We start from the raw sequence: 27,150 nt of genomic DNA on the forward strand, positions 1-27,150 counted from the left end.
TACCAGTCTCCAAAAATTTTTATTTATCATCTCAAACTTGCAGATCTTAGAAAAATAAACCATTATTTAATATTCAGTAATTTTATCATAGTTTTCTTTTTTGAAACAGAAAACATATATATATATATATATATATAAAAAAGTAAGTTTCTATTGATGTCTCACAAAGTATCAAACGCTGCATTTCTCTGTTGCAGAAAAACGAAGCATCTCCAACATAAGGGAATCTAGTTTTCGCAACCTGCTCTTCCTCCCTTTAAGCTGCAATGCTCTGTATGGACATTTACAGAAACTTAGTAAGGCCTGAACTGAGGATGGCTATCTGGTGGAGGTGGAGGTGGTGGCGGTGGAGGTGGTAAAAATGGGTATGATGAGTTATACATATTTGGGCCTGTCCAAATCATATTTGGATTTGAAGGTGGAAGGTGGAATTGATGCATATCATTAACAGAACCAAAAACTGGAGGAGGAAAGGGATACGGTCGCATCGTTGGATTTTCTTTTCCGTGCGGAAACACTGGAGATTCCCGAGGTATTCTGCTGTCTGAAGAGTACGACTGTGTCACTCTTACTTGTGGTCTCAAAAATCCTGGATGGCCTGATGGAGGAGGAAATGGATCCCTGGAGAACCCTCTGCCACGATACCCCCTTGAATAACTTGAAGCAGGCTGTTGCATTGGTTGATGAAGTCCTTTATTCTCACCTTAAAAACAAAACAAAACAAACACACACACACACACACATTTTTAATATTACTTTGTAAAGGTTTAGTCCTTACAAATCTTTCAAGCTGAAGTCCAGGAAATTTGCCAAGTAATCTTAAATAATAGCGGCAAATAATACATAAACAACCAAATAACGATGGCAACTCTACTGTTTAGGAACTCATCTTTATTTATTTGAGTTATAGAAAGGATGATCTTGAGGGTTGCAAATTCAGTCACTAAAAAAGAAATTTCACTTTCTTCCCCTCCAGGCATTTTTATTTATATTAATGAATTACAAGAATACTCCAACTGTATTTTAGAAGCCAAACTGTTGAGTATTTTGGAAGCTTTGGTTTAAAGCAAGATTTAAAAGCAAGTCATTTTAAAACCGAAGATAAATCAACACTGCATTGCACTAAAGTGGTATACAGCTTTCAAACCTGAGTTGGTATTACAGCACAGACACAGGACACAAGAAATTATTCAAATTCAAATTAATAAAATTAACTTACTTATCAGAAAAAAGGCAGCCTGTACTTTTAGCCAATCAGCTTTCAGCATTTATCTTTCTAACATGAATTTTTCCCTGTACAGGTCACTCACTATAAGCATATATTTTAAGGTTTGTAACAAATGTACTGCCACTTTACACAAGTACTGTAAGAATATTAATGGGATAAGTGCTATAAAACTAAGAGCACCAAAGTATTAAAAATATTCCAAAAAGCTGGTAAGATATTCAAAAGGCTGTAGAATTTAAACTGAAACCAGGGACTGTAGCAATAGGACAAGGGGTAACGGGTTTAAACACAGGAAGTTCAGGTTAGATATTGGGAAGAAGTTCTTTACTATAAGGGTGGTGAGGCACTGGAATGGGTTGCCCAGAGAAGTGATGAATGCTCCATCCCTGGCAGTGTCCAAGGCCAGGTTGGACAGTTCCTTTGGTGACATGGTCTAGTGTGAGGCATACCTGCCTGTGGCAGGGGGGTTGGAAATAGATGATCTTAAGGTCCTTTCCAACCCTAACTGTTCTATGATTCTATGTTCTCTAAAGGATTTTAGGGCTAGAAGTAAAAAGATACTTAAGAACATAACACCACTTAAAAACCAACAAATTTTTGGAATCTGCATGGACCTAAACCTTGGCACTATACAACACAGAAATATCTGCACCTTTAAAAAGCTAAGGCTGGAAAGTTGGCTGGATGCTGGAATTCCTACTCATTTTTATGGTGGATTAGGATTTAAGAGCCCTTTGAGTGAATATTTTTGTTCTTCCTTCTTCTATCAAAAAGACTAACAAGTCAATTTTAATGTACTCAAGAGTTTTATGAAGATGCAAGCAAGCAAAACTCCACCTGAGGCTGTTTGTGCCTCAATTTGCCAGACATCCTTGTTGTTGAATTGCATAGCCAAACTAAATTGAATACAATGTCAATTTATACCTTGTTATTTCAGAAAATTACAGCAAATCATAATCCATACTCCTCTGACAGATTGAGAGAGTTCCTCTCACTGTGTTCTCAGTTATGAAACATAGCTTGGCAACAGCCTCACCAAGCCCCAGGCAAAGGCAAGTCTACAATAAGCCAGCAGAATGAGGATACAGTAGAAAATGTGCCATATGCTAGGTAAGCAGAAACCAGGAGAGAAAATAACCATCAACAATGAAGGTAAAGTACAGCACAACTCGGATCTTTCCCTGAAAGGAAAACTGTCAAAACCACAGTACAAAAGCCAGCCCAAGAAAGATCACAGCTTTCTTTAGAGGGTACAAGGGAGGAATGTACAGTAGACAGAGTAAAAGGGTTAACTGACTTAACAGATGATGAGAAAAGGGGTTTAGCAGGGCACGTCTAGCAGCTTTACAACGGAAGAGCAGGAAACTCACAGGAGTCCATCCAAGAAATTCAGTGGGAGGAAGCACTGTACTGCAGACAGTTGAAGAAACCTGATATGTGACCATTAGAAGAAGAGGAAGAGGGCAGGGGAGTCAGCAGTATTTAAAGGGTGTGGCAGGAAAAGCATCCAACAGGAGCAGACCAGTGAGAACAGAGAAAGAGGGACGTGATTTAAATTAAAATAGCAACCAAAAAGAAAAGAAAATATTTTGTCAGTAGAGAGATACAAGAGAGGAGACAGATAGGAAAACTGATTACTGCAAACAGAATAGCTGCGAGCATATACCTGGAACAGATCTGTCAAGAGCAGGAAAAAGGAAGGTGAAGACAACTATGTATATTATGAAAAACTACATGTAGTTTAATAAACTACTGTAGGATTATCTAACAATTGTGTTAGGTAAACAGAGGCTCTCAGTAGGCTACACAAGTAACAGTCATTTTAAAGAAGCATTTATATGCCATGGGTGAGGAAGAACTTCATTTTCAGAGGAACGAATTCTGTAAGACTTGTGTCTTGTGTCTTCTCCCTAACTGAAACAAACCAAAAGGTTTCCAAATATTGCACATGGCTTATGTCTATCATCTCCCTGCACTCAAAGGATTAATCTGAACTTGGGCCCCCATAACCCCTGCAATAAGCAAGCTCTGAATTCCAAAATATGGCATCTGTTTTCCTCCCTGTGTCAGCCAATATGCTGAATCTCTAAGTATCCTGCTCCTATACTACTTCCCTTTCACAGATTAATGGAAAAAAACACCCCCAAAAAAAAACGAAACAAAACAAAAAAAAAACAAAAAACAGACAAAAAAAGAACCACCCCAAAAACCCAAACATTTTCCTGTAATAAAAAAGGAATGTAGTCACAAATTTATGAATATTAGTTTGAAAAACACAGAAATACTGATGAACTGTATGAAAGCTCAATCACTAAGATAAGTATTACAGTGTATTTCAAGCTCAGTTTAACAGATAAAAATTCTCACATAGTATTCACTCACTTGATGCATTTGTTTCCGATCTGAGTTTCTTCCTCCCTTGACTCTGAGGCTTCTTTTTTTTCTGCTTTGCCTCTCTTTCTTTTTCATCATCACTGAAATCCAAGGCCTGATTAAAAAAGAAAAATTGGAGAAGGGGGAAGAAAGGGACGGGTGGTGAAACAAAGCCATATAAAGACTGCAGAGACTTCAGCTCTAGCAAAAAATCATTATTTAGAAAACAATCTATGCTGCAGTGAGCTTACAGGAAGAAATATTAAAGCTGCACTTTCCTACTTTGCATTCAAAGAGCCAAAGTGCATTCAGCTGATTTCTCAACACAATAAATGTATTAACGCTCCACAAATTTTTCATAAGATAATTACACAATACTCAGTTATTCCTTCTAATTTTCAAAAAAACTGCAATGTTCAAGTACCAAACACAAATTTTTGATTGACTATATGTTAGTAAGAAAAAAATTGGACATCTGAGGGAGCTAGCTAGTTATTGCCAAGAAAAAGCTTTTGAAGGCCGAACTGCAGAGCAGATGAATTAAAACATGGAGTTTAGAATAAGTTAAAAATAATTTTTTAACCAATACTTAGAACGGTGAAACTGCATTAAAAAAATCTCTAGTCTAAAATTGTCACTACATTGGAAATTCCTCTAGTATATTTAATAACACTGTTCCTATTAAACAAGCAATAGCAATGGTACGCCAAAGGTATTTTCAGCTTTGGAGAATGTTGTTACTCACAATAGATTTAATGTCACTGCAACATTTTGTTACTGTTACACAAGGTTTTGCTACCTTTTGAGTCCTAGCTTATATTTACAATGAAGAAAGTTGTTAGTAAAAGGAAACAGATCTGTCAGCATTAATTAGGTCCCTGAAAAATAGCTTGTTCATATGACTTAAAGGCGTCACCCTACCTTTCCCAATTCTGAAAGGAAGGGGTTTGCTGCTTACTGATATATCTCTACAGTATATACAGAGCAAGGATCTCAAAACCACCGCACTAAAGCAGTGCTAAAAAAGAGCGAGCGGCTGCGTGGTTCTGGGTTGCCTGCTGGGCTTAAACCACAACAGCCACACAGTTAATTCTGAAACATTTCCTCTTCTATATAACTGAATTATGATTTTACTAAAAAAAAAAAAAAAAAAATCCACAAGGAATACAAGATGATACATGCCATGAAGTAAAACATTTCACTAACTCCTGCTTTTTCTAAGGACTTCACAATAAGCCATCCTCCAGTAGAGCAGAAATAAAATCAACAGGTATATTCTGTTGCTAGCTAATTTCTACATAACTTTCCAAAAAAGCCACTTCACAGAGAAATTGCGGTTAACTGCTCCTGGTAGCCTTTCAACACACAGATCACATCCCATGACCCCAAAGACAAGGGCAGGAGAAATCATATCACCGAGTCTCCAGTTAAACTAGGCTAATTTCAAGCCTGTCAGAAATTAAACACTTGCCATCTACCTTAAAGGATAAGAATAAAAGGCCTAGCACAGATTGATTTAACATTCACAAACTAATAAAGCTTCACAATATCACAAAAAAGAACTGATTCCAGCAATTGCATGCAGTTTATCATCCGAGCTGGCCAGAAAAGTTATAGAAGCAGCTGCCAGCTGAGGGCATTAAAAAAAGCCTGGCTGTAAGAGACAATTTCAAGCATCAGTAGCATAAAATTTCATCTGCACCCTTGTCAACAACTATTACCTTCACAGCAAAAGCTACTTTGTATCAGCTCACCAGCTGTCACAGTTTAGATATCTTAGGGTAAACTCTTAACTGCTAGAACTATCCAAAGATTATTCTAATTAAGGATCACAAGTTGTTAAATGCCCTGTTTTTTCCAGAACAGAGTACAGATGTATCACAAACAGCAGACACAGAAACAAAAGTGTCAAACAGCAATCAGGTTTACCAATCCCTGTCATCACCAATTTTGTTTAAGCTTCCTTCAGCCCTACAGCAAAGTTGGACTAAATGACTGCTGTGGGTACTTTTCAACTGAAATAGTCTAGTCTATCCTAAATATTTGTTCAGAACACAAAAAAAAAAAAAAAACCACCCCAAAAAACCCAAACACACATAAAAAAAAAACAACAACAAAACCCAAACCAATCCAAAAAACCCACACAAAACATAAAACAGAAACCAAACACCAAAAAAAGCCACACAGTCAGATCTCTTTAGGAGACTATGGTAAACACAAGGCTTCCAGAAACCTCAGCTATTTTGGGTAAGATAGGCTTAAAGTAGAAACTGCAAGGAAAAGTGGCTCAATTGTTGAGTCAGAAAACAAATCTCATGAAAACACTTCAATACAACTACCAGCCTTGTCATTTTTACTGAAGAATAGTTATGAAAAGCATAGTTAAGAGTGGAGTTGAAGAGCACTGGTCAGGAAGCCTGGATTTCACTGAAGAAAGCTTTACAGATCCTAGAGAAATGATCTCGGTGGTCATCAGAAGCTCTCACTTCTACATGATCCTGTATTACTGCCTTTGTATGGAAGAAGCTGCCCTAGGAAACCATACTCAGAAGCCATTCAAAGAATGCAAGAGAAGTTGTCAAGTCAATCTAACAGAGCAGACAGCTTAAACACCCAAGTAATACTATTTGCAGAGTAGTAGCAGGCCTTTGAAGGCAAACAATTGCTTGTGCGAGATAAAAGACAAAGCTGCAGTCAAAAAGAATATCAAGGACAAAATTTCACTAGCAGAAGCAAAAGTATTAGGCAAGATAAAGAAGCCTTCAAAGCTGAACATTCAGGTTGCCAAACATGTCCTCAAAGGACCAGAGGAACTGACAATAAGGATATAGGTATCCCAATTGCAAAAAGCAAGTAGAAAAAGGCAGGTAGTACTCTCTATACTGATTGTGAGATCTCCAAGAAATGCATGACCGTCTTTTCAATTAAGAGGTACGTTCAACTCTTGCCTGCATAAGAAAAATAACCTTACTAATTAGTTACTCTGCACAGGAATTTTTCTACATATATCTTGTGTAATCAAAAATAATAAACAATAAAACCCCCAATCCTATAGTTACCTCAGGTGGTGGCTCTTGGTCATTCTTCCAGGATGCATCTGAACCTTTTTCCCTAAAGAAAAAAAAAACCACAAATTAGACAATCAAGAGGAATGGACATGGTGTAAGGAGGCTACAGAACATGTCTTTGAGTCATGTTGTAGCAATACTCCAAGTTATTTCTAACTTGCAAGAACGGCACTGCAGCAAATAGGGTAACGCCACCTTCAAGGTATCAGATCTCCTACACCAGGACCTGCCTGTTTCTAAGGGACTTTTGTTTTTAGTATCATTTCTAAGTGAGTACTAATGTATGTATCAACTTAAGACTTCACTATGTATGTCACTTGAAAAAACTTCAATGGTCAGTGAAAGGAAAAATTCAATGAAAAATGTTCAGTGAAGACTGAACATTTCATACAGCTTATATTAAGCTTAAGTCAATATTCTCTCAACACAGCCTATCGAATATAAATTGCTTTGAACCTGAACTGAGGTTGTTCACTGCAACTTTCTTACACTAACTGCTGACTACAGTCACAAGCTTTCTTATTCTTCTGGTTTCAGAACACATCTTCAGTTAAAAAGGACAATGAAATAGTCTAGCAGGACACAGGCATTAAGTATAACTATAGCAAATTAATTCCGAATCAAAAAACCTCTAAGCTTGTCTTACAATTAGGACAGTATTAGCTAGATAAATAGGTTTCATCTTCTATTTTGTTGCAAATATAAAATTAAAAAGAAAGGTAAAAAGACATTTAAGGAAGAAAAAACTCAATTACCTTGCCTTACAAGCACCAAAATTAATTCAAAGTAGTTTTATTATTTGACCCATCACTAAGAATTTTGCTAAAAATCAAGTAAATTTTTTATCATGAATTCATCAAACAAATTTAAATTATGCTTTTAAAGTTTTGTGGAAGATTTTTCCACACCACTTGCAAATTTCATATGTTTTGGTCTGAAACATTAAGACAGAATCCTTACCTATGCAAACAAACTATATAAAATAAAGCAATACTAAAAATTCTTACTTGCAATTGAACCATAGAGTTTAAGACATCATGTTCAGTGTGAAATGTCGTCAATCAGTGCTCTAACAACCAAGGGTTTTTTTAGGTATTCATCAAGTCAGCAACAATCAAGCAGCAATAGCTACACTAAAGTACAGAACCATCAGCTTTAAGTAGCCTGGTCCAAAGAGGTCCTTAGTCAAAGGCTGCCCATGGGAATGCTGGCAAGTGATCTGGAGTGCCTCAATCCAGCCAAAAAACTGAAGCTCTATCTCCACATATCACTAGAAAACCATAAAGACACACCACCGTTGCGATTATGTGCAAATCATATTAGCAAGAAAGCCATTTTAAAGCTCAATTAGAGGAAAACATTACAGAGAGGCAAGGAAGACAAGGTCTCTGTACCAGTAATTTCTCAGCTGCAGAAAACCCTCTACCTATGCAAAGATGGAAAATAACACCGTAACACCTTTTTTTATCATCATTATTTTAAACCAAATTCTTTGTTTGTCCCTCCCATCTTGTTATTTTGGTGCAATACATGCCTGCCAGAAATACCACAACATGTAAGGAACTCTTGAGACCTATGGTCATTAGGCAATATACAGTACTACTGACTAAAAATTTAAACCTTGTAAATTCTTCGGGCAGCTTATCTCACTCTCCCAAGGCAGCCTTCCCCACTTCAGCAAAATACAAAACACCTTTCATGCTGCGAGATACTTCATAATCTTTTGCAAAGCACAAAATAGTAATTTTTTGATTTCTATATACTATATACTATAAAATCCGGAAGTCTAACAAAAGGTGCCTTGGAGGAATCATGAAAACAGATGAGCTTCTTTAGAATTACTCTGTGTTTCTGGCAATACAACACAAAACTATTTTTTTTCAAAAAATTATTTTGCATTCAAGTTTTACACTACATTACCATTTATTTTGTTACAGAGTGTAAGACTTAGAGCACTGCAACTTTTTACAATGCAAACAGACTGCATTCCAGATTTCAGAAAATGCTTCAAAGTTAAGGTTTCTTTCAGATCTTAATCCTGATTCCTTTCTTTTTTGAAGTACCATCACAATCTGGTCTGCACAGAGCCAAACTAATAAAAAGCAGAGAATAAAAACCACTGGTCATCGAATTTGCAATATGCTTAGGTCCAAAAGCCTTCTTGTGAAGCGCTGACCAAAGCTTGATTTTTCTACTATCCATGGCATTTTGGTTTCTTTATATTGACATTACAGCACAGGTCAGAAATCAAAATTCTTTACTCTTTTCCAGTGACACCTACTCTGTGAGAAGGCATCTTCGAGAAATAGCACCATTGCCTCACAAAACCTTAATAAACTCTACTGACAAAACTCAGAAATAAAATATTGTTTCTGTGAAATGTAACAAGTCAAATTATTCAGAAATTATGGTTTACATCAGATTTCACATGTATTCACACTGCTCATTTTAACTCAGGACAAGAAACAATGCCTGATGCACTGTTCAACTGTGCTGATTAAGTCATCCAAGTTTGCAACGTCTTACCTAGTGTTTAATTTTGTACCACTTACGATAGTGAAGTACTACCAAAAGACAAGTAGTTCCCAAAACTACTTGCAAAGCATATAAAAGAACTAAAACATGAATCTGGCATCTCAGATGCTGAGTATGACAGTTACGCTGTAGCAAGCAGATGATTAGTCTCTGCAGTTACTGTGCTAAGCAACAAAGTTTAATGGCACCAATCAAAGACCAGCTGGCATCAAAATGCTACAGAAAAACAAACAAGCAGCAGAGTGAGAAACCGATCTATTTTGGTCTTGACTAAAAGGAAGACTTCTGCTTCCACAGAAATGGGAAAGGAACATTCCTTCCTGCAGAAAACAAAAAAAAAACCAAACCAAAAAAAAACCAACAAAACAAAAAAAAAACCACACACAAAATCCCCAAACAACAAAGCAACAAAAAACTCTTGCAGGCTTGGCCACAGAGGCATAGCTAAAGAAAAACTTACTCAGTATGAGTACTGACAGAGTTGCAGTTAATGCAAACACCAATTTTGCTATAGTCAGAAAAAAATTTGCAAGTCAGATGAGAACTAATCCTAATAAAACAGAATAAGTCATTTGTATGACTGAAGTGTTTTAACCTATGGGTATTTCAGACCATTATTTATTAATAATTAGAATACTAACATCTAACATTTATTATGCTTTATTTCTTAATCTGTATCTTTGAATACATTTCCTTTTAAACAGCAACAAGTCCTACTCATACATGCTACCTTCCTCAGGCAGACTGGGAGACGAACTGCTGGGAAGTTCCCGAGTATCTTACTACATTGCCACTTCAATCTTCTTTCCCCCATCCCTCATTTACAGCAGGTAATTTTCCTATAGAATTGTTATATTACAACTGTACAATACATTTATTTATAATTAAATTTCAGTTCTGGCCTTGTAACATGAAATAAAAATAGTAAATAAATACAAACTTGTTCAGAATTTAAACAAGTTTATTTAAGTTATGAAACTAAACAAGAATCTGAAGAACAACACAGCTTGCAAAACCATCATGTTTTTATGTATGTGTGACCATGGGGGAGGGATTTATCAATGATATTTTAGGTAACACAGCAACATGAAAAGAAAGAACACTTAAGATATTGAATTGAATAAGAATCTACTAAATTTAGCAATTATAACACTTTAAAAGCTTGTAATTTACACCTACCCTGAACTGTTCTGAAAGACAAACCAGTACGAAGTGTTATTACAACACAACTGAGTATTTAAAAGAAAGTTTTAGCGTCAAGCCTAGTCCTACAGTTCCTCACTCAAGGCTAAACTTTAATCCAGTATTTTAACTATATCCAAAATGCATTACATATTAGAAGTCATACTCACTGTTTAAGTTTCTCTGCAAATATATACTGGGTGAAGTCCTCTACTGATGGAGCAAAATACATGCTATCTTGCACATTAATACCTTTTGCTTTGATATGCTCAGAGGTGTTAAATCTTAACACATAAAAAGGATGTAAAACAGGACCAAATATCTCAAATATCTGAAACACAAACAAAAGTAAAGTGTTTAAATAAACCACCAAGAGTAGATAGTTAATTTCACTGTAGATACCCATGAAGCTTTAAGATGCTTTGCTTTAAGAAGTGTAATATGTTTGCAAAATGCAGCAAATGAAGTTACTTTCATGCTTTAGTTTTATTATCACATTTTGTTTGACAGTGTATTTTCCCAGTTGTTTATAAAGTTATAATGCAGAAAAGTTCTTACATGCTGACGTTACCTTTACCCACCCAATTGCACTGCTTTCACTGTCTACTTCCTCTACTGTAGTAATCTTTCCTTTTGTCAAAACTTTTTCTCTATTGTGCTTTCAAATCTCTTACACTGAGAACAATCTCCTGATCATTTATTCTTCAAAGTTCATCTTTACAAGATGCCTTTATGTCAGTTTCCTTCTCTGTTCCCCAATTCTGCAGAGAATAGAGAATTCTGAGATTTTGTATAGAACATCTGTAATTTCAGGCTGAGTTTCTGTTTCATTCACATCTAGCATTCAAAGATATTATAGTAGTAACCATTTTGATGACAGCTTTCTCTCCCAATAAACATCCCTCTCAGCAAACATCTTCATCATACTTGCATAAAACAGTGGCCTTAAACTGAAGCAGCAGAGCTTAGATACATAAATACTCCCCATCTTTCCTGAAACTTGACTCTAATTTCTCCAATCTTTGCTCCCATCTCCTGGCAATAAAAGAGTTCAGCCATAATACAGCTGAAAGCAACCTCTCCTCCAAAAGCACTCTCATGAGCTGAAACTCATCACATATTGTAAATCCATAAGGATATAATTTTTTCTTGAGATTAAAAAAAAAAAAAAAAACAGATGATTATAGCAAGAGTCAAAAGCACAAAGAAAAAATGACATATCAAGAAAACATCTTTAATTTAGTTGACTTCACCACTACTTGTTGGAACATTAAAAAATACCTTTAATTTTATATTAGAATAACAGATTTTTTGCTTTACACACACCTTTCCTGCTACTTGCCGATCTTCTTTAAATATTATGCTTTCCTCATTTACAGGAGGTAGGCCTCTCATCGATTCAATTATTACTAAGATGGGAAAAAAAAAATCAATTAGAAGTTTGTTTCAACAGCAGCATGTAGTTAATTGCAAAGAAACATACATCATGCCATTATTTGTCTACTAAAGTTCATAGAGATCCTAAAAGGACACAGAACCATGTTCCTCCTCCATTAAATACATGATTTGACATACAGGCTACTTCGGTTTTAGGTTTTCCAGATTCAGACACAAAAAGAGCTTATTCTTCACTGAAATTTTTAGAGTATTTTACTCTTCTTTGGTAGTAGTTCACATTTCTTGCTTTAGTCTACAGAAATACTGGAACTTTAAATTCAACAGGAATTATATTTAAAGCTGTCAATACAGTGGCCTAGCAGCATTGCACTCAACAATTCCAACTCCGAAGGTAATCTTTTCTACATCTAAAAACAACAGAATGCTCAATTAAGCATTCTCAGTGCCTCTCCATCAGCAAATAAAGTCACCCAAGCACTTAGTGTCACTCAGACGCCAAAAAACCTAACAAGATTATCATTGCTAAACTTACATAATAGGATTTAAAGCAACAAACACTTCAAGCTAAAACTCAAACTTTGCTACTATTTAAGTCTGCAAAGAACTTGACATGCCAAGCAAGCCTGTGACAATGCCACAGGCTTAATAGCTCACTGAATATTAAAAGATTAGGGAAATCAGTTTATTTTGTGTCTACCTATAAGATAAAACGTAGTCAAAGAACCCAATGCGCTGCTCAACCTTCATGAAAATACCTTCAAAAAAAAAAAAAGGCAAAAAAAAAGCAAACATAAAAACCGAAACCACAGAAGACCCAAACCAGAACACAACAACAACAAAAACACCACCACCACCACCACACCAAAACACAACACTCCAAACCAAAATCTTCTGAAAAATGTCATGCCAGTCACATGAAACTCAGGAGAAGCATTATCACCTACAGCCTATCTGAATTCTCCTACCTCAACTCATCCAAAATCCTCAGATTCTGCTCTTCCAGGGCACAAAGTTCAGTCCCAGGGCAGGTTTCTCATATACACCAAAGCTGCTTACTGTCTAGACTACAACCCCCACAGTGATATTTTTTTTTTTTACCCCACTTCTCTAAGTACCCTGAAGCAAAACATAGCAAAGTTCTGTCAAATTCTGATACATTGAGAAGATCACAGAAAAGTGCTATCATCTTGGTTTTAACTAGTGGGAAGCAAACATGAACCTATACTGTCCCAGCCTTAAATTCACCTCATAGTATCAATACCCAACTTACAGGTATCACATGCTGCAGTATGATGAACTTGGAAGCTTGCTACAGAGAACAGCAGAGATTTCCAATAAGTTAAAGGGACGGAAAGTGTTCAGAATGCTGATCGCTGTGCTAAAACAGTATCTGTGGTTTCCTAATGAGATCTCAACTCCCCTCATACTAAATACAAACATGGTATACACAGGTATCAATTTAGTTCAAAAATGAAAAAACAACCGACAGTTAACTGGCAGAGTCCCCAATACAGCCACAAATCTATTGAAATTAAGGACATTCAGATAACTGTTTCCAGAATAACTGAAAATAAAGGAAAACACATAGAAAGAGCAAGACATAAAGCAAGACAGTAAAAATAGAAAAATAACACAGGTATCTTGCAGGGTTTTTTTAGACAGTTACTTTGAAAGCAGTTCAAGCAAAACAGAACACGTGAAATAAGCTTAAATACAAACATACTATGCAAGATTTTCAGCTTCAGCAAAACTTTGATTCCCCATATCAAAACCTGAGGTCCTGGGTAGATCTGAAAAGATCCCTAAATGCATATCACCTGCAGCTAAGCTTATATCCATTGTATCTCTCAATCTCAATCATGTTAGTCATGCTGTCCTATGACTGCTGACACTGGCAGCTTGCATTTGGTCAAGGTGCCAATAGTGGGTTGAATATATATATATAAAATAAATAAAGAACCACCTGCACTGCTAAACAAACAAGTCTTTTTCCTGTCCTCGTATATTAACAAGCAAACACTTGGCACATGCATTCAGTTATACACCTCCTTCAAATATACATGTGCCACTGCAAGATTTTCTTGTAACAGCAAATGTTCAATCTTACTGTTGTCAGAATTATTACAAAGATCATAATAGGTCAAAAAAGTTTTTTTTATGAAAAAAAAGAGAACATCAAAATCACATACAAGCACACGCATAATAATAGTATCTTTAATTTTTAGAAGACGTAAGCCAGCTAATAGTGAATTCAATGCAAATGTCATTTAGTAGCGCGAGTTGTCACTTCAGCAACCTGCTACCCCCCAAAACAGAATGACACTATGAGGGAACAGTTAAGTACACAACACATGCAGAGATATAAAGAAATATTTTTAATTAAAACCAGAGCAAACTTATATCGTCTACCTAGCTGCTCAATGATGCTGGAAACTGTCCCAAAGAGCTTCAGTTCAACATCATCAGGCAGAATTATTGTTAAGTCTTCAACAGGAGGCAGGTCCTGAAAAATATTAAATCAATGTTCAGAATATAATCTCATCACGCTAAGACATTCATCGCTTTGGCACTGCATAAATTTGACAATCAGAAAAATCTCCTAGCACTTTGAAGATTTAATAAAAACATCTACTTTGATTTGTCTCTTTCAGAATAATTCCAAATGAATTCATCTTGGGGGAAAGTCACTTTTGAAGACACCTTTTCTATTGAGATGCTACTTTACATAACTCCACTGCAACTAAAGATAGAAGCCAACTTCAACTGGAGAAAACCAAAAACTGATAGACATTCTGTTCATTTTTTTTGACCTTCCAAGATAGATAAATTAATTTCAATGTATAACACAATAGTAAATCAGCGATTAAAAAAAAAATCAGACAACTTGTAACCATACTCAACGCATGAAAGAAGGAAAGCATACACAGCAAGAGATAAAAATAGTACAAGACACATCAAATGTATCATATGATTTGACAAAATGGTGTCTGTCCGTTTATGCCATGACTCAGACCTTATGATGTAAAGATCATATGAACCCACACAAAAAAAAAACCTACTTTTAGCTAAAAGTTGTATTTTGGTATAAAAGGATAATCAGAGAACAACAAAACAAAAAACCCCAAAGTTCAAATGTCCAAACAATACCCTGGTATACAAACAATATCAATTTAATCTTTTTCCTGAAATTTTAGCATCAAAATGTGCTATCAAAGGCTGATTAACACTGAACTCATCATCTACCTCCGGTTTACCTATAAACTACAATTTCTCTGTATATATACTGCTGTGAATTCAAAATAGAATACAAAGGTAAGGACAACTAGAGTAAGAATTATCTTCAAATTCAACGTCTTCTGAATTTGGAGGTACTGTCCAAATCTTAGGACTGAACTGCACTTTTAAAGGCCACCTCCAGAAAAAAAAATCCCTCTCCAATAGATGAATCTTATCCTGCTTTATCAAAACATCACCTGATAATCTTCACCCTTAACAAAAGTGCTTGTTAAAGGCTTCTAGAGCAACTTAGAGACCAGAGGACAAGACTTTCCCAGATCAAAAAGCATTAAAGTCAAGATGTAAATTCAGACAGAAACACCACACTCTTCTGCAAGACAGCAAGTTTTTCAATATTAAACCAAACTTCAATGCTAAGACAACCAAGTCACGGACGCCAGAGCAATTCAAAGGCCAAAGGCTAGAATGGAGAAAGCTAACATTTTGATCAGAAATCTCAAACTCATAAACTGTACCATCTGTCATACTATATATAGTACCTCCCAATCCTACACTTCAAGGCAGGTTTCTAAAATAGTTCCATTAACTCTCCTTCACACATGCAGCTTTCCCCACCCCTCCAAGTACATATTCCAGTTATATACCTTAATCTTTTATCTTTGACCCATGCTTTAGCAATTTACCTATTATTGGGGACTTTGGGGTAAAAGACTTAACATAATGTTTCATTTTTAACAGATACATTTTAATTTTTGAATTTTATTCCTTCCAATTTACGTAAGAATCTACAACTTTTTGAACAGACCAATTCTATTACTGTAGAACAGCTTAGTACAGGATACAGTAAATAATGTGGCTGCTGGAAATTTGGTTATTAACTATCACTGCAAAAAGCCATAGCTTTACTGAAATGAATCAGGCCAGAACTTGAAAGACAGATGTTTTGTAAACATTTGGACTTCAAGCTAGTAAGCTAATCAGACAAAAGAGCAGATCAATAGATCACTTTCAGACCAAGATTAGTTTCATTTAAATAAATATTTGAGATAAAATGAAAATAAAACCTGAAAAATACATCTATTTGAGCAAGGATTTTTTTAAAAATGTTCAGTACTGGAAAAAAAAGTTGTCATAGAAGCACTTATAACATTTCTAATATTAACCATACTTCAAAACAAAGTATATGTAAGCAGGAATTGCTCTGATGTTTTACTCCTCCAAGAACATGTTCTGAAGGAGTATTTTTAATCAATTTTTTATTAATTTCAGGAATAAAAGGATATCCTAAGAGTTTTTTTTCTACTCCAAGTGTTTCTAGAGCAACAGTTTAAGAATTCACATAGCTCCATCTCCTGTTGTTGCTACTACTAAGTAACTGCCCCAGCCTTTCCAGACAGTTATCTAGGATTTCATTATAAACTCTTCCAGAGCACTGAAGCTAAGGTATAAGTATGCAAATGATTCTGCTCTTCAGAGTTTTTTTTCTCTACCTTTCTAATCATTTTCTGTACCCTTCGCTGGACTCATTTCTCATGCCAGTAAGCATTTTTAATGATGGGGAGAGATCTACAGATTAACAGATAAACATATACTGTTAATGTAAATTGATATTACAGTGTTATATTGTAATATGGCCTTTATTTGTAAGCCATTAGAAATGATGCATAGCTAATAATGTTAGCAGATTATTACTAAAACTCATTCCTTTAAGCCTCTTAATTTTGAGATAATGAGGAATAACAGCAGCAATATTTAATCAGCATGTTATTTATGAGAACCAAAACCAAAAAGACTGTATATTGATGCAAATTAAGGCTCTGATCTGCAATACATAAAACAGCCCTGTAACAAAAACTGCAGAATAAAATAAATACTAACTACTTCTATGACCACTTCAGTAATTTTGCTTAACTTCGTAGAGGCAATGCAACTTTTACCCGTGGGAGTCTTAATACAACAATTGAAATGTTTACCTCTAGGCTATACATATTTGAAATACATCTGTAAGACACATCAGACCTTCAAGTCTCTCACACACAGAAAGGGTAAAAGCCTGCAATATGCAAACAACAAATCATGTCCTAAAACATCCATATACACATATGAACCTTAAATGAAGCACAGTGAACCACAGAGTGGTCTTAATATACTAAAAAATAAGACATTTTAAGTTATCTGTGCTATACCTGAAGTAGCATGAAAATGTCCATGCAACCACTAGATATCGCAATGTCTTAAAAATATAGCAAATATTTTAAGTTGGGTTATCAGAATAACACATTGTACTTACATCAATAGGCAACTCATCTTTTGTTTTAATACAGTAAGATCTGTTATCCTTCTCATTTGAATGATCATCTTCATCAGACACTGATGAAGGTGAAAACGAAGAAGAAGATGTAGTTGATGAACTATCTGAATCCGTATCACTGAATAAAACAAACACAGGAGTTTGAATATAGACTTCTCCATTACAGATAAAGAGTGGCCAGATCATACATTACTCAAATACCTTTGGTTAACAATCTTTCCCGAACCTACAAGCCACTGGACAAGATCGTAAAAAAAAAACAACAAAAAACCTTCAGACAAGTAGTAGCATTTGCTCTGAACTGCTGAAGCTAACAATTGCAATGGCTTGTTTGGGTTCCTGCTGTTCCAGTGCTGAATGGTGCATGGGGCATGAGAGCAGTCACCTCCAAGCTCACGTAATCTAGTTTCTCCAACTGACTGCCCCATGCAAGAATCCAGCACCAGAATCCTCTGCCAGACACACATGACAGTCACAGTTTGGGACGTATATTTTACTGGTTTGCAAATGAAATGAGACATTAGAGTCACAGGATGATCACTTCAGCACAGTAACCTAGGTAAACACTGTCAAAATTTCCAATTTTATGAACCATTTAAAATTCCCAGGATTGAATATCACTTGACATAACTGAGCACTAAAAAATATTTCAAATACATTAAACTACCTTCTATAGCTTAGTCATTCTTCTTGTACAATCCCAACAGTAGTACAAAGCCAAGAGAAACTCAAGAAAATATTTATTCCAAGCACTGCACCTAGCACTATGTAGGTTAAAAAAAAAAACAAAATAAAATCTAACTTTGGCAGATAAAGACCAGTCTAGTAATTCATGGCCTGCCTGAATTAACCATGTCCATATTCACACAGATTAGTAATTTAGTATTTTTCACTGGCACTTGCATAAGACATGTTTATTGTCTTAGATTCTTAATATTTCAAGTAAAGAACACAGTAAGAACTCAGTCCTTACTCATGTCAACATGTTTCTTTTAGTAAGTCTTCAAGACTTTTCTTCAAAAGTTGGGGAAAAAAGTTAACACATGGAGTAACTGATCAGGATGAGTGATTTAGTTTGCTGATGACACCAAGCTGTGTGGTTCGGTTGATACACTGGAGGGAACGAATGCCATCCAGAGGGACCCTGACATGCTTGTGAGGTGGGCTGATGCCAACCTTAAAGAAGTTTAACCATGACAAGAGCAAGGTCCTACACCTGCATTGGAGTAATCCCAGGCACAGCTACAGGCTGGGCAGAGAAGAGATTCAGAACAGCCCTATGGAGAAGGACTTGGGGGTGTTGGTTGATGAGAAAATGAACATGAGCCGGCAGTGTGTGCTCGCAGCCCAGAAAGCCAACTGTATCCTGGGCTGCATCAAAAGGAGCATGACCACCAGGTCAAAGGAGGTGATCCTGCCCCTCTACTCTGCTTTTGTGAGACCTCACTTGGAGTATTGTGTGCAGTTCTGGTGTCTTCAACATAAAAAGAACATGGAACTGTTGGAACAAGTCCAGAGAATGGCCACGAGGATGATCAGGGGACTGGAGCACCTCCTGTATGGAGACAGGCTGAGAAAGTTGGGGCTGTTCAGTCTGGAGAAGAAAAGGCTGTGTGGAGACCTCATAGCAGTCTTCCAGTATCTGAAGGGGGCCTACAAGGATGCTGGAGAGGGACTCTTCACTAAGGACTGTAGTGATAGGACAAGGGGTAATGGGTTAAAACTTAAACAGGGGAAATTCAGACTACATATAAGGAAGAAGTTCTTTCCTGTTAGGGTGGTGAGGCACTGGAATGGGTTGCCCAGGGAAGCTGTGAATGCTCCATCCCTGGCAGTGTTCAAGTCCAGGTTGGGCAGAGCCTTGGGTGACATGGTTTAGTGTGAGGTGTCCCTGCCCACAGCAGGGGGGTTGGAACTAGATGATCTTAAGGTCCTTTCCAACCCTAACTATTCTATGATTCTATGAAAAAACACATTACAAACCGTACATAAAAATCCACTGAGACAAGGTATCCTGGGTTCAACTGTACCTTATTTTTGTCCTTCTTAGTTGCTGGTGCAGTGCTGTGTTTTCAACTTCAGTCTGAGAACAATGCTGATAACACACCACTGTTTTAGCTGTTGCTGGATAGTGCTTACCTTAACCAAGGACTTTTCAGTCTCTCATGCTCTGCCAGTGAGGAGGGACACAAGATTGTGTTGTATCATGCAACATTTGTGTTTATTGTTTACTTTTAGTTTTATATTCTCTCCCCTTGTTATTTCCCTTATTATTATTTTTGGTGGTAGCAGTAGTGGTTTGTGTTATACCTTAGTTACTGGACTGTTCTTGTCTCAACCTGTGGGACTTAACATCCTTTCGATTCTCTTCCCCATCCCTCCGGAGCAGGGGGAAAGAAGGGAGGGAAGTGAGTGAGTGGCTGTGTGGTTTTGAGTTACCAGCTGGGTTTAAACCATAACACAAGGAGACTTTTGTAAAATTGTATTGTTTCTTCCTTACCTGCTCCAGTCATTAACAAACCAGCATTTAGAAACAAACTGATAACAAAATACATAAAATATTCCCTTCTAGATATTTTGGTATTACATTGTCTCCTTAACAAGAAAATGAATGACCTTCAGCTACCTGCTGATTTTTCAACCCCAGCAAATGTTGAGGGGAAAGATAACAAATAAGAGCACCTCTCCAAATAAACCTGTTAAGGCCCAATACAGATTGCTTGGGAAAAAAAAAAAAAAAAATCAACATAGCAGAAAAACAAAAACAGTCAGACAAACAGAGATCAATCAGTGAAGGGAGAAAAAAAAAAGGACAAAAAAAGGTTTGAGATGCATGCAGACAGCAAAGCAAGTCAAAGCTATCAAAATTTCATCTTTAATATTAATTGAACATTAGCACAACAGATTTTGATAGCGAGAAAGACTACAGGTGAAGCCCCTGCCACAGGTCATGAATTTCACTATCACTTCATGATGTTCTAGGAAATCTTTGAGCTGAGCAAAAAAAGTATTCCCATAGTAAAGATTTAACCCATGAATTGTTGATGAAGCTCAGTCTCTTCTTTTTAAGAGGAAATCCTCACACTTCATTTCAACTTCCACTAATTAGAAAGAGCACATACCTATCTTTCTGCAATGGCCCAAAAAGAAAACACAGAACTTAGTGCAACTGGCAAACCGTGCAGTCTTACAAGACCAAAACAGAGGCCACACCTAACCAAAGTTACTGTGGTGGGTTGACCCTGGGTGGATTCCAGATGCCCACCAAAGCCTCCCTATCACTCGCTCCTCAGCTGGACAAGGAAGAGAATAAAGAAGGGTTCATGGGTCAAGACAAGGACAGGGAGAGATCACTAATTACCATCATGGACAAACAGATTCAATTTGACAAATTAGTGTAATTACCAATCAAATTAGAATACGACAGTGAGAAATAAAACCAAATCCTAAAAACACTTCCCCAGACCATTCTCTTCTTCCCGGGCTCAACTTCACTCTCAAATTCTCCACCTCCAACCCATCAGCAGCACAAAGCAACAGGGGTTTTGGTCCCTTCATCACACATTGGGGCTGCTGCTTCTTTCTCCTCAGAGGGAGGACTCCTCCTATGTTTCTCCTGCTCCAACATGGGGTCCCTCCTAGGGGAGGTAGTCCTCCACAAATTTCTCCAACAAGAGTCCTTACTACAGGCTGCAGCTCTTCACAAACTGCTCCCGCATGTCACCTCCCACGAGGTCACAAGTCCCACCACCAAACCTGCTCCAGCATGTGCTTGTCTCTCCATGGGGTCACAGGTTCTGCCAGGACCCTGCTCCAGCGCAGGCTTCCCACAATGCCACAACCTCCTTTGGGGCACATCCCCCTGCTTTAGCGTGGGGTCCTCCACGGGCTGAGGTGGACATTTGCTCCACTGTGGACCTCCATGGGCTGCAGGAGCACAGCCTGCTTCACCATCGTCTTCACCACAGGCTGCAGGAGAATTTCTGCTCTGGCAACTCAACACCCCTCCTTCTTCACTGACCTTGGTGTCTGCAGAGCTGTTTCTCTCACATATTCTCACTCCTCTCTCATGCTGCAACTGCTCCTGCCCAGTAACTTTTACCTCTTCTTAAATATGTTACCCCAGAGGTGCTACCATTGCTCCTGATGTGCTTAGTATTGACCAGCAACGGCTCTGTCTTGGAGCTGGCTAGCACTGGCTTTATTGGACACAGTGGAAGCTTCAAGCAGCTTCTCACAGTCGCCTCTCTAGACTGCCCTGCTACCAAAGCCCATCCACACGAACCCAACAGTCAACACCTAACCAACTACACAGAACACAAAAGTACAAATACAAGCAGAAGATGGAAACTTACAGGTTTCAGAAACATACAGGTTAAGAAAAACTTTTCCTAAACAGATGCCAAATCTCTGCACAAGTTGAGATCTTCAGACTCTTTACCTTAACTCCTACATTATTTTCTTTTCCTTTTTCAGCAGTAATACTACAGGTTTCTTGCCACAGGTGATGCAAGAGCACTCTATAAGGACCATGCCAAACAGAACACTCAAATGGCCATGCTGGTCCAGCCAATCATGATGCTCTACAGGCCACCACCGTCAAACTCATGTTTGCGTATAATCCTATACACTTCCAGTCACTGGTTTTGGAGGCTTATTAATTCAACACAACAAAACCCCAGTGGAAATGCCACCTTTAATAGTAAAGAGAAAGCCACAGAGGGTGAAACGTTGGGGCGGGGGAAGAGGGCGGATTCGAACAGGCCGCTCGCAAGCGGAGCGCGGAGCCACAGAACCGGGCTTACCCCGGGCCTCCACACGCGGCCGCTTCAGAAGAGAGAGGCCCGCAGAGAACGATACGTCCGCCTCGCCCCCGTTCATAAACCCACCTGTCCGAGTCTGAGGAGGGGACGGCGGCGGAAGGCCCGCTGGGGCTCGCAGGCGGCAGCGAGCAGCGCGCTCCCTCGGCTGGAGGCGGCGGAGCCTGGTCTTCCCCACCGCCCTCCCGGGGGCTAGGAGGGCTCGGCGCGTCCCCGGCGCTGTCCGGCCGCGGCTCGGCGGTGCTGGGCTCAAACGCCAGGCTCTCCAACTGCGAAACCACCTCCAGCGGCGCCTCCATGCCGCCTCCACGGCCACACGCTACTTCCGGCTTCTCCGTGCACCCCCGCCCCAGCGGAGTGGGGGTCTTCCGGGCCCGGTGAAGAGCGCATGCGGGGGGTGGGTCGGATTCTGACGCAGCGGGGTGGCTCAGCGTCCTGCGGCAGGGAAAGTTGTTGAGGTGATGTGGTTGGGCGGATGTGGGGAGTTCTCCTTTCGTGTTTCTTTAGTCTCCGCTCTTGGCTCAGCTAATCCATTCTATTAAAAACGTACGTAGGGTGACAGTAATGAGCTCATCATTTTTCAAGTCTTGTTTACTTCAGTCTCTATGTTAGGTAAATTTGATGAATAAATTAAATTGAGCACAAGTTTTGGTTTTTATGAGGCTTTGTAGAGGTTGTGGCTACTCCTGCTGAGGACCTAATGGATAGATTAGTTTTGGTATTTTGTAAATACACAACACACAGAAGGTTCATGTAAATAAAAAAACAAAAGTTAAGGAAAGCTACCAAATATCAAATTGCTATAGTAATTCCTAGTCCTGCCATGGTAAGCCTATAATAATACCTGGCTGCAAAACTTAAGGGCATCATTAGGATCACCAAACCACTCACCGCAGCATAAATGGCCATGAGACCAATATCATGAGGCCCTATCTGGAGTACTGCACTCAGCTCTGGGGCCCCCAACACAAGAGGGATGTGGAGCTGTTGAATCGAGGCCAAAGGAGGGCCACAAAAATGCTCAAAGGGCTGGAGCACCTCTCCTACGAAGACAGACTGAGAGAGCTGAGCTTCTTCAGCCTGAAGAAGAGAAGCCTCTGGGGAGACCTTAGAGCAGCTGCCAGTGCCTAAAGGGGGCCTACAAGAAATCCACAGAGGGACATTTTACAAGGGTGTGTAGTGACAGGACAAGAGGGAATGGCTTTAAAATGAAAGAGGGAAATTTAGGCATTAGGAAGAAATTCTTTACGGGGAAGGTGGTGAGACACTGACACAAGCTGCCCAGAGAAACTGTGGCTGCCCCATCCCTGGATGTGTTCAAGGCCAGGTTGGATGGGGCTTTGAGCAACCTGGTCTAGTGGAAGGTGTCCCTGCCCATGGCAGGGGATTGGACCTAGATGATCTTTAAAGTCTCTTCCAACCCAAACCATTCTGTGATTCTATGAATTCTCCTGCAATCCCTCAGTCTCTATTTGTTTGAGGACTTAAAGCTCTTCCCTATGGTAGTAGGTTAAAAGAAAAAACACAAGTTTTCTCTTGAACATAATTTATCCATGGGAAAACAAAAAAAAAGTCTTGCAAAAGACAAGCAGATCAGGAGATCACTGTGGCTGTGAGCCTGCGAACAAGCCTCTTTAACCCATACTCCAAACTGTAACCTGACAGCTGTGCTCCTGTGCCAGCACTGTGTGTTCCTGACCATCACAGAGCTTCATCATGCTGTCCTTTGAACTGCCTTCCAAATGAGGAGCTAAGGCTACCTTCCCTTCCAGGCAAGAGGGTGAGCACAGCATACTATACAGATCTGAGGGGAAACACCATAAATAAATACATGAAAAGTTACTTGTGGGAATGCTGAGAGTGCCAAGGAGGTCTGGGACTTGAATATCTGATGGGAGCAGAGGAGGTGATGATACATTTTCCATGTAATAAACTTCCCCTCCAGTTCTGAGACAACTGCATGCTCACATCTCAAAGAGCACCCAAAACATTTAATTCTTCTCTAGAATGTCTGGGCTGTGTTGAAAAAAACATCACAACGGTGCTTCACACTGTTGTGTGTACCCCAAGGTACCCCACACAAGGTGAAGGAAGCATCTGACAGGAGAAGATGTCATTTGCTGGTAGTTCCACTCTTCATTTGCAAGACAACACAGCAGATGCAACCAGCAGAATTAGTTCAGTAGGAAAACTAAACGTATACAAATAGGCTGAGAGAACTGGGTTTGTTCAGGGGAGATCCTGTCACCAGGTTACAGGATTTAGAGGGTGACTACAAAGAAGACGGAGTCTCCCTTTTTACAAGGACTCACATGGAAAAGATGAAAAGTAATGGGCAGAGGTTACTCCTGGGGAGATTCCAACTGGAATTTTTACAGTAGAAACTTATCAGCCATTGGATTAATGTCAATGAAGTGGTGGATTCCCCAACACTGGGTGGTCTGTTGGGGGAGAGGATGGAGAGGATGCTAGGACATGTAGATTAGGTCATGCTTTGCCTGGAAAGATTGGACCAGATGATCATTAAGGTCCCTTCCAACACGATATCTATGATTATATGTATATAACATCAGTATTTTTATTTTTTTTTTTTTTACATTTGTCTAAAATTATGTATAGGTCAAGCAGAATATATTCATAGACTCATAGAATAGTTAGGGTTGGAAAGGACCTTAAGATCATCTAGTTCCAACCCCCCCTGCCATGGGCAGGGACACCTTACACTAAACCATGTCACCCAAGGCTCTGTCCAACCTGGACTTGAACACCGCCAGGGATGGAGCATTCACAGCTTCCCTGGGCAACCCATTCCAGTGCCCCACCACCCTCACAGTAAAGAACTTCTTCCTTATATGCAGTCTGAATTTCCCCTGTTTAAGTTTTAACCTGTGACCCCTTGCCCAATCACGACAGTCCCTAATGAAGAGTCCCTCTCCAGCATCCCTATAGGCCCCCTTCAGGTACTGGAAGGCTGCTATGAGGTCTCCATGCAGCCTTCTCTTCTCCAGGCTGAACAGCCCCAACTTTCTCAGCCTGTCTTCATACGGGAGATGCTCCAGTCCCCTGATCATCCTCGTGGCCCTCCTCTGGACTTGTTCCAACAGTTCCATGTCCTTTTTATGTTGAAGACACCAGAACTGCACACAATACTCCAGGTGAGGTCTCACAAAAGCAGAGTAGAGGGGCAGGATCACCTCCTTTGACCTGGTGGTCATGCTCCTTTTGATGCAGCCCAGGATACAGTTGGCTTTCTGGGCTGCGAGCACACACTGCTGGCTCATATTCATTTTCTCATCAATCCCCAAACCCCTCCCCAAATCCTTCTCCACAGGGCTGCTCTGAATCTCTTCTCTGCCCAGCCTGTAGCCGTGCCTGGGATTGCTCCGACGCAGGTGTAGGACCTTGCACTTGTCATGGTTAAACTTCATAAGGCTGGCGTCAGCGCACCTCACAAGCATGTCAAGGTACCTCTGGATGGCATTCCTTCCCTCCAGCGCATCAACCGAAGCACACAGCTTGGTGTCATTGGCAAACTTGCTGAGGGCGCACTCAATCCCACTGTCCATGTCACTGACAAAAGATGTTGAACAAGACCGGTCCCAACACCGATCTCTGAGGGACACCACTCGTTACTGGTCTCCAGCTGGATGCTGAGCCATTGACTACAACTCTTTGTGTGTGGCCATCCAGCCAGTTCTTTATCCACTGAGTGGTCCACCTATCAAATTGATGTCTCTCCAATTTAGAGACAAGGATGTCATGTGGGACAGTGTCAAACACTTTGCACAAGTCCAGGTAGATGACATCAACTGCTCTACCCCATCCATCAGTTCCGTAGCCCCATCATAGAAGACCGCCAAATTGGTCAGGCAGGATTTGCCCTTAGTGAAACCATTCTGGCTGTCACCAAGCACTTTATTGTTTTTCATGTGCCTTAGCATGCCTTCCAGGTGGCACATTGTGGACATTTCGTGTTTTTTACTCTGTCTTAAGTTAGGAGCCTGTATATGCTGTGAGTGTAGACAGCAGACATAAGCTTTCTCACTGCACCATTACTCAGAACACCTCAGTTAGGAATCATCTTTTCAATCCCTGTGACAACACAGGGATTATGCAGTGAGGGTACATGGGGTGTGTGAATATTGCCAAATATTACTACCCTGTACTGCAAGCTTTGCAACGAAAGGATTCTTTAGAAATTCCTGCAATTAAATGTCAACAGCAATTATTTGTCAATTGAACAGAGACTAAATACTGAACAGTCATAGCAATTACTTATATTGAATCTCACTGGAAAATATGTTTTAATCCCTACAAAATGATAGAAATTAGATATTTATCCAATTACGTAGTAAGTAGAGGCAGAATCCTAATAAATCCTGCAAAAAACAAATCCTGCAAAAACAGGTTTCATTTTAAAACTAAGCAAGGAGAGGTTTATGAATAGTTTGAGGGGGGTTTAATTTATTTGCTTTTCACAACTGGGGGCCTAAAATGTACCTGAAATGGACCATAATATAAGATCTGTGAGTTTGTGTGAGAGAGTTGATCAGTGTGACTGGGAAGTAATAATTTACCCAAAGCAGACAAAGCTCTTATATTGGCCAAATCATTTTTCTAAAAGCAGGTAAAACAACTGATGTTATAGTGTAGGACTGAATTAGTTGAACGATGAGGAAAGAAAAATTAATTTTATCTGCTAAATATAAACCTTTAATAAATGTAAAAGCATATTCAGATTTCTGTCTTGCACTTATGTAAGTAAAATTCTTCAAATGTCTTATGAATCATGTCTTTCCTGCTTTTTAAAGGATTTTAGTAAGTGTTCTGTAGCTGTACTCTGGCACCTAGATTGTGTTTTGACAGTTTCCTCTGTGTTTGTGCAGAGCTGGCAGCATCTTTCAAACAAGATATTTTATTTCATCTGAAAACTGCAGTTTAGCCTTTAACACGTAAGACAGCATTTCTCTCAGAATGAGGGTAGTGAAAGTCGTGATG

At 39.0% G+C, this 27,150-nt stretch overlaps 1 protein-coding gene across 1 annotated transcript; it reads right to left on the bottom strand.

Moving 5' to 3' along the window:
- NAF1 (nuclear assembly factor 1 ribonucleoprotein) lies at positions 1-22,465 on the bottom strand. Its single transcript, XM_062609180.1, has 8 exons — positions 22,222-22,465; positions 17,312-17,450; positions 14,194-14,287; positions 11,713-11,795; positions 10,557-10,717; positions 6,661-6,712; positions 3,611-3,716; positions 1-703 (listed from the first exon to the last, which is right to left on the bottom strand). The coding sequence occupies exons 1-8, from the start codon at positions 22,449-22,451 to the stop codon at positions 294-296; spliced, it is 1,275 nt and encodes a 424-aa protein (XP_062465164.1). The 5' UTR covers positions 22,452-22,465; the 3' UTR covers positions 1-293.
- Positions 22,466-27,150: the final 4,685 nt, after the last annotated feature.

Source organism: Pezoporus occidentalis, unplaced genomic scaffold (genome assembly GCF_034315485.1).
Source record: "Pezoporus occidentalis ecotype Australia unplaced genomic scaffold, CSIRO_AGI_Poc_V1 ctg1, whole genome shotgun sequence".
In the NCBI taxonomy this organism is placed as follows: domain Eukaryota; kingdom Metazoa; phylum Chordata; class Aves; order Psittaciformes; family Psittacidae; genus Pezoporus; species Pezoporus occidentalis.

Excerpts from the sequence above, each read along its gene's own strand:
- NAF1 (XM_062609180.1), bottom strand. The coding sequence starts at position 22,451 with ATGGAGGCGCCGCTGGAGGTGGTTTCGCAGTTGGAGAGCCTGGCGTTT. Across the intron at positions 14,288-17,311 it reads AAGATGAGTTGCCTATTGAT|GACCTGCCTCCTGTTGAAGA; the intron begins GTAAGTACAATG and ends AATATTTTTCAG. Across the intron at positions 3,717-6,660 it reads ACCAAGAGCCACCACCTGAG|GCCTTGGATTTCAGTGATGA; the intron begins GTAACTATAGGA and ends TTTTTTAATCAG.